This window comes from Ostrea edulis, chromosome 3 (assembly GCF_947568905.1).
Source record: "Ostrea edulis chromosome 3, xbOstEdul1.1, whole genome shotgun sequence".
Lineage (NCBI taxonomy): Eukaryota > Metazoa > Mollusca > Bivalvia > Ostreida > Ostreidae > Ostrea > Ostrea edulis.
In genome coordinates this window covers 83,355,790-83,368,622 of record NC_079166.1, presented here as the reverse complement: position 1 = coordinate 83,368,622, position 12,833 = coordinate 83,355,790, and the positions used below count along the sequence as shown (strand labels likewise).

Here is a 12,833-nt window from a genome sequence, read left to right as displayed (position 1 = left end):
ACAAACACGATCAAATCAACTTGGAGGGCACTTACAAATAATTAACAGCACACGGAACACAGAAAGTATTGTATAACAGTTATTTTGTACAATAATGTGTCATAAAAATATTTCTAAAAGAATCCATCGATCCATTTATCACTTTCTGCCAAATTATTAAAGAAATTCATAATCCAGAATCAGCAAAATCAGACTTTGTAACGGACACAGAAATAAAACTTTCAAATACAGTCTCCAAACCTCCAAAAATCAAGAAATCTCCACCTTTAACAGACGTAACTAACACCCTAAATAACAGTCTGATTGGTTTTCAGTTATAGGTAAGCTATTTGATATCATTATCTGAACTTGTTTTATTGCAAATTACCGGAAACAAAATGGCGTCGATCTTTTTTTTTTACTTTTGCATAGCAACCAGAATGTGGGTCGCGTGACATGCACATTCAGTAAACTTTCGGGGGACCGGTGAAGTACATTCTACCTATTTGCACAATATTCATGGTTCTGGGATCACAAGAACACTATTCGTTCTTATTTAATTCAAGGTCCAAATTTTTAGATGTAGTTGTTCTAAGTTTTAATTAAAGTCTCTCTCTCTCTCTCTCTCTCTCTCTCTCTCTCTCTCTCTCTTTCTCTCTCTCTCTCTCTCTCTCTCTCTCTCTCTCTCTCTCTCTCTCTCTCTCTCTTAAATATCTAAACGGGTAGAATCGATGTTTTTGTGAACCCCGAACTATGAATGTTGTGCAAATACTTTAAAGTGTAAATTCAAGGAAAAAGAAGTACTTACATGCCTTTAAGGACAATGAGATTGCTGTCACTGTTGATTATTCTTTATTTGATCAACATGTATCAGTAAACATTTCGTAATGGAAAATGTGTTCAGAATATAATACAAATTTTGAAACTTTGATCAATGTATTAGATTTTCCTTGCAAAGCAGATTTGATTGAAACATTATACATCGTGGATGGCTATGAATTATACATTTTGTTAAACGTGTCTATATATACTTTAATTCAAAATGTCTTAAGGAGAATAATGCTACCCAATACACACATCTACAGTGCAAGTTCTGGCAACAAGTGATACATCAGGCTCTTTTCATAGCCCACTGGTACTTTAATAAGTACATATTTACCACTTAGCTGTTTGTCTCTTATTTTGCAAGTTTTATCTTATTTGTACAGCCTTTCTTACTTTTGATTCCATATTTACATTTAAATCTCCACCACGTGTATGTCCTACATTCATACGCATATTACGAAATAGTTCCAAATTTATGATCAGAAAACGGGGATTTTAAACAATTTACAGTAAGCATCAATTTAATTTCCCCAAAAACATATCATAACATGACAAAATATTTAGTCCAAAACATAAATGTTGGATTATAGAAACTTTTACAAGATTTCTGTAAAAAGCCGTTGACAGATGTGTAGTGTGAGGAGCGCACGGATCTCTGGGTAGGGAATGTGCAGTCAGTACTCTCAAAGGTATGACAGATACAGATATTTGTGATAAAAAGGTAAACCTGCTCATATGAACGGTATGAGTGGGAAACATTTCCTTTGGTATTGAATATAACAGTGTAATTCATACATAGTTGATGCATTATTCTGTATAGTTATATCATTTTTTATCAAAAAGTGTGTTTAAGTAATTGTCTACCGCTATTACTAAATATTGTATGAAAACAAATTGAATATCAATGTAATCGCTTCTAGTGCAAAAAAAATAAACTTAACTGGTATTACTCAATCTAATTTACTTTGCACATATCAAACATCCCACCAAATATATATATATTAACTTCGCACATATCAAACATTCCATCACACACACACACACACACACACATATATATATATATATATATATATATATATATATATATATATATATAAAAATATATATATATATATATATATATATATATATATATATATATACAGTACGTTTTGGATACCTTTAAATTCAGCAGTGAGTATGTTCTGTATGATAACATTTTATGCAACCTAGTACACGTATGACCTGAGCATATCCTAAAGACCCGCGAATCCCACTTCTAATATATGGCGCTTGGCGAATGATCAATCAAATACTAAATCATACAGTGTGTTCACTATATGTTGCAATTTTACCCGGACATGTAGGACAGTAATTGAAGCCGTGTGGTTTCAGTTCGAAACGGGATGTAGAAATAACACGCAAAATGAATATGCTTTTATGAGGAATGGACTGTAGCGGTATATTTGAAAACGTCTTACAATAAAAGGAATCACATAATTCCTTTGGATGAGACCACAAAAATCGCAGCAGGTGTGGCACGATAAAGTCGTGACGTCTCCATATGAGTGAAATATTCTTGAGAGGGACGTAAAACAACATTCAATAAATATACATAACACTCGCATCTGGTGCATCAAAAGTGGCCCCTGCCTACCGTATAAGTTTCACATGAACACATAATTACATGTAGGTAAATGCAAACATAACCTCAAAAGTATTTTCAATTATTGAGGTTGCTACAATTACTTGAACATTCGCTAATTTGACGTAATGCACGCTCAACATAACTGATTACTTACTTGTTCGGACAAGAGGGGTCTGCAAAGAAACACCGCCGTTCTGTATTGAGTTGGAAGCAAGCCGGAACTAAAAGAGAAAAATAATGTATGTGAGGGTATGAATCTAATGGACATTTATAATGATTGCATTGTGTCTGTATATTTCACTAAGTAATCGTTACTTAATGTACTAACATCTATACAGTTCATTTCCTGTGTAATAGTCATTTGGACAACCATCCGTGAATTTACTACAGTTGATTGTGTCCAGGCGTCCATTCTTTATTTCCCCTAGACAATTGCCTGATTAAAAGAAAGGGCAATATATTAACGTAGATTGATGTACGCGTGTATATGATGATGGAGCAGTGAGTATGTTTTCCAAAAAGCGTCAATTTTCAACATCAACATATGTATAAACAGAATATATTTTTGTCAATTCTCCGATATCGTTAAAGTACATGCATCTGAATACATACATACATAAAATACATGCATCTGAATATCGCAATAATAAACGCAACATACCACTTTGAATTATAGTGATAAATAGAAAATTTTCAATTTTGGCATTGCTTTTGATTTTGTACTCACCTTTCGGGTACAATGCCACTGTGTAATTGTAGCAGAACTCTACTATCGCCGTCAAATCAAACTTAGGAACACATGTATACTGATTATTTTTATTCGTATCGACGGCACAGTTCAGTCTGGTCGCGGCTGCTTTAAACTCTGTCTCATTGAGAGGACATGACTCAACCACGTGACCATATCCACTGTAAGACATACCTGAATAGAAAACCTAAACATTATGCTCAGAAATTCAGAATCGATGGTATCAATTTGGAATAAATAGATACAATTAGTATGATAAATGACAATAAAGCAGTAGTATTTGACTTATTCAATCATTCATCTAAAAATAATACTTACTATCATTCTACTCAAATTGTTAAAATTCCCATTTTCCTTTACGCTGCTTAGAAAATGCAATGTATTTATACAGAATAGGGGACATCCATTTCATATTTTCTACCCATACGTTATCCATCCTAGTGTATTTCCTAAACCCCATGACTGAATAAGAGTATGTAAATTGGGATTGCCTTCATGCTCTTGGTTGCAATGCTCATGCATAAGGAACGTAGCAGAGTTGTTATCCCCCTAAAAGAGTTTCCATCAAATATTTCTCCAGGATGCCTCCCTGTACATTGCAGTCTAAAGAATTTAGAGCAGTTGTTTTTCCAAAGAGTTTCCCGTTGAGTCTTCAATATTTCAATTTGATGTTACAAAATGTAGTATGTGTTGTTTCGACATTTGTGACACTACTTCCACATAGTCATTAATTCATTTCTTATACCACATTTTTATATGATACGCATCAATAACTACCTCGATAAGGCAGGAGGTCCCCGTTTTAACATATTTAGATAGACATTTATTGATATTGTATACATCCATTCGTACAAAGTATATTTCCATTGTTGACGTATACATTCCAATGTAATACTTCTGTATCTCAGTGTGATACAATACTGTATCCTTGTTATTTAGCAGAAAGGATCCTTTATGTTTCTGTATATCAAGGACGAAAAAACGCACTCTTTTTAAGGCCGGAAGCTTGCTCGAAAGACTTAGAGCGACCATGTATATTTTGTCTCTGCATCGCGAAATTCTAAATTAATACTTTCAATGAAGGGGGGTATGCCTTGTTGAAATATTTAATCTTACATAGATAATACAATTTGTTCCTGACTTTATTACAGAGCATTGGCTGTGCTAAGTGAAAAGGCGAGAATAGAGAACAGTGATCAATCTCATAACTTCTATAAAGAGTTGGGCAATCAAACATCCTTGGTTATACCAAAAGTGGGAACAGTTTGTAGGAGGAGTAAGTATTCCCTGTCGACAAATCTCATCCGCCGTGTACAATAAATTCCGACCAGGTAAACGGAGTAATTCGTAATTAGAATCAGTGTCTACCTTACGTTTTCCAATAATAGTTAACGAATGACGTATGTATGTATGGAAATGATTAAATACATTGATAATTTGCAAACTTTGTTCTTTCAAATAATCATTCAAGCACATATATCATATCAAATTATATTTTCTGTAACAATATTCTGAGAAAGAAAATATTGTGAATGCTTTATTTTATGTATGTGTGTGTGATGTGCTAATTGACATCAAGTGATCGTTTGAAAAATAGTATGTAATGACTTCAATGACAGGATAGAAGAAGACTCGGAAACTGTCATGGTAAGCAATAATTGTATGTGTTTGTTTTTTATGTCTATCATCAATTATCATTACGTATTTCGTGCATGGTATAGTGTATTCATTGCAGATGGGTTCCCATAAACATTATCAAAACATTTTAATCGTAGCGTGGACTTGCTTGTAAACAAAGGCATCAAACTTAACTCGACTGAATATTAGGATTTACTTCTTCAAAGAATATCTGAGCAGGCCTTCATAATTCATATTCAGTTTTTGCCGGTTGTAGCAGGTGACAATGTCATTCTCTTCAAATATTAAGCTGACTCTCAGTCATTTGTAATGATGCATTGCTTTCTGTCTAGATATGGAAATACCATACTAGAAACAGTCACTAAATTTTCCGTTCAAGTGCATGGCGTTGTTCATCTCCGATATAAAAAAGATGTGTTTTGCGCTTCCGACGTTTTGAAAGACATATCTACCCTTGGTAAAATAAGACAAATTCAATTTTCTAAAAACAAAATGTTCCTTAAAGGGCATTGACACGATTTGAGCTGAAAAGTTTCAATTCTATTTTCCATTTTTCTTGTTTACAACGCTTAATGACACAATTTTGAGTTAACATCCCCGAAGTTTACCTGTATGGTGATCAATGGTAGGCAACCTGTCATTCAAACGTTTAACAACATATGTCAGGCGAAGAGACATCTGCAGAAACTGGGTCTGGAGGGACCCCAGAGAGGTCTTTTGATAACAATAACAGCCAATACTTACCCTGCTCTCTTGGACAGGTAAATTCCAGGTAAAATACAATGATAATAGATTAGCTCCGCCCACGACCGTGAAGAGACTGTATGATATTTTGGGGTTTTTCCTTTTTGGGGGGTTAATTATAATATTTATAATGATCAAGTAAAATTTGAAGATCAGTAGTTGAGTGACAGGTGATATACATCACTTACAATTCGTTGTTATATGTATACAAACAAGGCTAGCACCATGGTTTTGTGTACATCTACATTACTTAGCAGACAATTGCATGTTAAAACAAAATTAAATGTGCCAAACACTAGAAACTATTTAACTGTGTTTAGAACAAACCTGAAAATTGAACAAATCTGCTTTAAATTAAACTTTACTAGTATATTTAGCCCATGTAAACAAAAACATGGTATGAGCCTTGTTTACATAACAAATAATTTGTGAGCTCTGTATCTCCCAAGCACCTCGACAACTAACATCCAATTTTTTGCTAACCATTAGAAATACCTTAGTTAAGAATTCTAAGCATTAAAAATGAAAAAAGAAATAAATTTGAAAATGTCCATCCTGAATCGTGTCCATCCCCCTTTAAAAGTAGTGAGCATGAATATGTAACAACGGGTTTAGGTTTCTCATTATGATGTATACGATAGATTATGAAAATAATTAGTTCAGTAGGGAGATAATGTATCAAGATTATTGAATATTTTCAATCACTGGAAGCTCCCTTATCAAAACAAAAACCATCACATGTACCTCCCTGCAGGGTTATCTCTTAGCATCCATTAGAGGGCAACACTGATGTCAGTGGGACGCATTGTGTTTTCGTCACAATTACACAATTGTTTACAGATATTGAGTATTTTATATAAAAGTAATGGGTAATATATGTGTTAAGACACGCGTGAGTATGGAGAAGGGCAACATATCCAGTTTTAGATTGAACTAGTCATTTGGTCGGAAGCATATTTTATCAATATTTCTTAGAAAGGAACATTATTTTCTTAGAAAAAATTACTTGTTCGAATCCATTATACGTTTAAATGTAATAATATTTTTGAAATGCTTATTCAGCAGAGAATGAACTTGTTGTGGGACATCAGTTTGAACTTAATGTTAGAAAGGAAGAAATTGTTGCTGAGAATGATCTTTTTTCACTAGCTGTTGGTTTTAATGTGAGTGGAATTTTCCTTGACTGGTGTGCTTGTGAAAATTGTAGCTATGTACATTGAAGGGGTATCTTTGTTGTCGTGAGTTTGAACATTTTGTGTCATATTACATGGATATAGACAGAAAGCGCACTTCTCAACACCCGTAGTTTGACTCTGTACCCTGTTCTAATTGATAAGCTTACATTTATGTATCAAGAGAGGAAGAGCCCCAGAGGACCTATTTAACAAGTAAGAAAAATGCAAAATTGAAAAATACATTCTGTATTCACATGTATTAAAATCTAAACATAACATTCCACTGTATGCAAGTATTTCCAATTACAAACACATGTAATAGTAGACAGAACCAATTCTGTTGCAGACATGTAATAAAGATATTTAACCTACAGATAGTTTATCAAAGTGGGTCAGACGAGGTAAGCCTCTTGGGGGGAAATGAGAGTAATTTTAACGTCATATGTTGTGACTAACAAAGAGGAACAATATTGTAATCAACACTGTAATTATGAAGGATTTCGTGAAACATCAGACCCTGATACAGATCTTGAATAAGCATATTATTATATGGTTTAAAATCTGATAAATTTGAGTTTGAATATTGAAATATAGTGTGTGGGTTTATTTTCTGTTTCTCATTGCATTGTTATTAGATTTGATTTCATTTCTTGCACCAAAACCTTATCAATGCAAGGTGAAGATAACGAACAGTGATCAATCTCATAACTCCTACAAGCAATACAAAATAGATAGTTGGGCAAACACGGACCCCTGGACACACCAGAGGTGGGATCAGGTGCCTAGGAGGAGTAAGCATCCCCTGTTGACCGGTCACACCCGCCGTGAGCCCCATATCCTGATCAGGTAAACGGAGTTATCCGCAGTCAAAATCAGTGTGCCAAGAACGGCTTAACAATCGGTATGAAACACGTCAGACAGCATTTGACCCAATGCGAGGTTGTATTGACGAACTAGATCGTTATAACGACCATAGAATTTGCGAAATGCTGACTTCAATCGAGACTGTTGAAATCCCTGTACCATCAACTTGTTTGTCAGTAGCTTACCTCGATTTAAAAACTGACTATACCCAGAACAAGCTCTTGCATATCGAATCAGTTGAGATATATAAACACCATATGCAGGTGATAATGGAATATTACTAAATAAATGTGGGAAGTTGACGATGGAGAAGCTGAAATCATCCCGTTTGTCATACAGTTGAGTTGTTAGTTTGCCGTTAATGTCTACTTTCAATAAAATATCTAAGTATGAAGCAGAAGTGGACGACTCTGTGGTGTCCTTTATTTCCAGCTCACAGGGATATATCAAATCGACATATGAATGAAAGCTATCATTGTTAATAGACAAAACGTCATCGATATATCTAACAGTCGAATTGAAGGTCACAGCGAGAGATTTTTTCTTCTCACGTAGAAGTTTTTGAATAAATTCTGCTTCATATGAATATAAAAACAGGTCAGCTAACAAAGGAGCACAATTCGTGCCCATGGGTTTTCCAACAGACTGTTGGAAGACCTGATTACCAAAGACCACGAAGATATTGTCAATGAGGAACTCTAGCATATTTTTTATTTCAACTTCAGAGTACTTGTGCGTGGATTCAGAGTGGTGTTTAACAAAGTAAGTTTTTGAATGACTGATCACTAGATATGAATATTTCCGTTTTCCGTTTTTGTTGAAGAAGCAACTGTCTATGATGTCAAAAAGTCTAGTCTTTAATTTATTGTGAGGAATGGTCGTGTATAGTGTTGAAAAGTCATAGGTTTTAATGCTATTGATTTGGGAAAAAATCTGCGATTTCAAGTTTACTAAAAGTTCTTTAGAATTTTTTAGAATCCACATTTGATTAACACCACTTCTGGCATATGTAGTCGCACAGTAAGTTTGAAGTTTCTCCTTCACAGCTGTTAATATTTTCGTGAGGAGCAAAGATAGGGGCTTGGTAGAGCACTTACTGGATCCAGCAATGTATATTTGTTTGTAAGGGTTTTTATGTAGTTTAGGAATCCAGTATAGGTACGGTAACTCATATTCATTCGACCCATTGACTGGAATATTAAATGTGTCTAAAACTGAAGCATGGTTTTGAAGAAGTTCGTCTTTTGAAAGGGCAGTTGGAGTATAAGTACGATTACCAAAAGTGGAATTAATGCCAAGTTCGTTTAAAATACAGTTGTAAAAATGAGCCTTACAAACCAAGACAATGTTGTTACTAGCTTTGTCAGCTGGAACCAAAACATATTCCTCATGTAACCTATCTAATTCTTTTATCATTTCTGGTTTACTAAACACAGAAGGATAGATGGTACGTACTTTTGTTTTCATGTGTCTAATGCGGGATTTTAATATCCCTCTTATGCTTTTAACCCATTCTGACAATGTATCAAGTTCTTGTTTTCCATATTTAGCCCATCGTCTGGCATAATCTTCGACAGAACTCATAATAGAGATGAAGTTCTGTCGCAAATTAAAAGACCGAGGTTCTCTGTATTTAGGACCTTTAAGAATAAGTGATTTGAGGTCCTCATTTTCAACTATATTAACATCACCAGTAATGACATGTCCAGCTGGACTGTAGTTGAAAGAAGATGAAGAACAAGAACATGTTGGTAGATTACGTATAAGATGGTCTATATCTAAGCACTGCAAAGTTTGTTTATAATTTAAAAGTTTGGATGCAATAGTAGAAGTATAGCTGTAGGAAATACAGGGTGTAGACTTGAACTTGAAATAAGTTGGAATACACGACTGAAACCTTTTATGACGAAGAATGTTGCTTATATTGACGGCATCTATTCCTTTGTTTGTAAATTTGAGCTTAAGGAACTGACGGCATGATTTGGAAGGAATATCATCCATGGTCCGTGCTGGTTTATAGAGCCTGTGGTAGGCAACATCCATAATCATAAAGTTAAGTCTATATTCAGGTGTTGAAAAATCCAAGTATAGACTAGCCATAGCTTCTTCAAATAACGTATGTAAAACCCTCAATGGAATAGAGTAAAGTTTTCTACGAATATGATGTGGACCCAATTGTCTGTTGACGTGAGGCAAAAGTGAATCAAACGTGACATCATTTATACTTGGTCTTTTATATGAACGATGTCCGTGACTGCGTTTTCGTCTTTGGGTATTGGGAAAGAGTCCCATCACATTAACGTTATTTCCTTGTGGACTAGTCAAATTTCCCACATCATATACATTATCATTGCATCCATATGGAAATGCAGTGCCTAGGGTCCTGATCCAGTGATCTTCTCGTTGTCTACGAAAAGGGGTGCTTAATGTAGGATTGTTTGTGTGATGGTAATTTTTTTTTAAAATCCTTACCCTCATGGACAAGATGGAGTGGTCCGGTGCATTAAAATGCTTGTAAAGAAGTTGGTTACCACCATTATTAATTTGAAATATGTGCCCCGATATTCTTTTATTAAGTGAACCCTTGGTTTCTCCCACATAAATTAAGCCACACAGGTTACACTCAATGGCGTAGACAACGTTAGAAGATTTACAAGTCAGATTATCAAACGTTTTGGTACAGAAACTACGTCCAGTTAAATTACTACTAAATGAATTTTTAGTGATCAGTATATCACAAGTTTTGCAATTTTGAGGTTGAACACATGAGGTCTGAAAAGGAATTATCAAATATATCTCTTAAAGGAACATAACAGTCTTTAATTTGGGTATAAGAATTTTGGTTTCTGTACCAAAGCTGACAATCTGACGATTGTACATACGACAAATATTTGATATCTCGAAGGATAATCCGAGGGACACCAACCAATCAATTCCAATATCTGATGTACCACTGCCCGAGTCACCAACATGAATGTGTCTCATCTATGACAGAGCACAGAAATAATGGATGACCTCCATAAACCTTTAATTTAGAGTGTTTAATTGATACAATCTCGTAATAGAAACAATCAAATTAGTTTCAGGTCACACTATTTAGTTTCTGGAGCTCTTTTATGTTTATTATGAAAGGTGAAGATAACTCATACATGTATCAGCAATACAAAATACAGAGTTGGGCAAACACGAGGGGATGCAATCTTCACCTTTCATGCAATACATATTATCTAGTTCACTTCCTTTAAAATGATTAATTTCATTCTATTTTTAATGAGTAGAAAGTTTATTTAACTTTTTACCGCGCGATTTGTATGAAAATATGATTTCTTTTTTAAACGTTTTAGTAAAACTTGTTCTTCCCATATACTTCAATGAAAAATTCTTTGTTAAATAAGTCAATCAGTATTCAATATTTTGTAATTTCCTACTGTACAGTATGATACCATGACTGTAAAAAAAAAAACCATCATATACAAGATCGGATCATTATACATGTACATTGAAGGCTTCTGAAAAACACAGCTGTTCCAATACGAGTTTGATAAAATCTATATTACATGCATGTATTTCTATGGGAATGTTTTAGAGATACAGTTACATGTAAACATCGTATCCAAAATAATCTAGTTTCAATTGCTATTTATCATCTTCTTTTCATATCTTCGCTTCTTGAGTTAAATATTTGGTATTCATTTGTACATAGTTTGATACATGTAAAAAGCGGTCTTTCCCGAAGGTAAATCTGAACTACAAGTTGAATATCAATAAGTTTATTTCTAGTGATGATTTCACAAAATTCAATTTTATTCACGGTTCTCGGTAACCAATCTATATATATATATACATCGCATTCATTTTACAGAGGACACCACAGCGTGCCCGGATTATACATCAAGTTTATTTGTTGACGGCGACATTCATATACTTCTGACTTATCTTTTGATCATATTACAAATTTTAAAGTACATGTAGTTAGAAAATCCAAACATAACACCATATTTTTTCTAAACAGAAATCGTCGTAGCAGAACAACTGCGGAATAGTTTTAACATACTGGATATCATTTAAACTAGCCAAATTCTTAATTGTTAGCTTCCCACCATGTGATATTATGTTAATGATCTGACCAATTACAGCCATTTTTTCTAACATCGTTATATACCTCATTTATTACAGCGATATTGAGACAAATGAGAATACTTATCATGGAATTTTGATTTCTGTATTACATAGTCCATTACTTCAAGATATATCATGCTTGTAAAATTTATTAAAATAACCTTTACAAACTAAAATTCAAGATTCTAGAAATATAAAATTTGACCTAAAACGAGTGACAACAAAAAGTTTCTATGCATTTAAAAAATCGTAATAAATACACGCCAAAACTCCGACAAAATTTTACATATTTTTCATGCATTTTTTCCTTACGGGGTATCATGCTTACCGGACGTAGTGAATGATAAGTAGAAAGAGAACTGGGCCTTTTTAATATTATTTTGAAAAATTGCTTAACAATAATTTCATGTTGGCCCAACGACCCATATCTTTGATGAAATATCGTATTTTCAATTCGAAACGGAATAATTTATACATTCTAGCAAAACGTGCATTAATACACGGATGATCGAAATCATTTCATCATAAGAAGGGAGGAAATGCAAACATAAAATGAGAATGTATTAATGATTTCAATAAAAAATAATGATATATACTGAATACTTATCAGAAAATGAAATTGTAGACTTAAATATTTAAAGACTTATAAACAATGGCATGCACATACAGGGACTGGGGTAGAGGGAATAAAGCCTGTTCCACATTTCATTTGATAATGATCATCATTTGCTATATATATATAGTGGGTGACGGCACTATTGTTGATGTAAAAGGAAGATAACATTAATTTAGTGAAATAAAAGCCCTACCGACCACCCATCCCATTAAGAAAATGAAGTTTGACGAAATATTTTGAGACATTTATGATTATGGTTTAAGATATCCCCGTCCCTCCCCCAAACGAATAAGGATTTGGAAGACCATGTAAAATTGTTTGGGGGTGCGTGGTCGAGGGCTTTGGACATGCTAATAAAGGGAATCAACTTGAGAAAAATAATGAATGAAATGTGTCATTTCCATTACACTCAGAGTTACCTGTGCACGACTGCTGGGTGTTGTCTCGCCGTGCAAGCAAAGGCAGAAACATATTGTCATCTTAACCTTCATTCTG

At 34.0% G+C, this 12,833-nt stretch overlaps 1 protein-coding gene across 1 annotated transcript in view; it reads right to left on the bottom strand.

Annotated features, from left to right (window-relative positions):
• LOC125673009 (uncharacterized) overlaps nt 1-12,833 on the bottom strand; it is a 234,695-nt gene that overhangs the window by 174,251 nt on the left and 47,611 nt on the right. Inside the window, exons 2-4 of the mRNA XM_056159224.1 lie at nt 3,162-3,356; nt 2,763-2,870; nt 2,589-2,655 (exon numbers count right to left, since the gene is read on the bottom strand). Of these exons, the coding sequence (XP_056015199.1) occupies nt 2,589-2,655; nt 2,763-2,870; nt 3,162-3,354 (368 nt within the window). The 5' untranslated portion in view covers nt 3,355-3,356. The remainder of the gene's footprint in view (nt 1-2,588; nt 2,656-2,762; nt 2,871-3,161; nt 3,357-12,833) is intronic.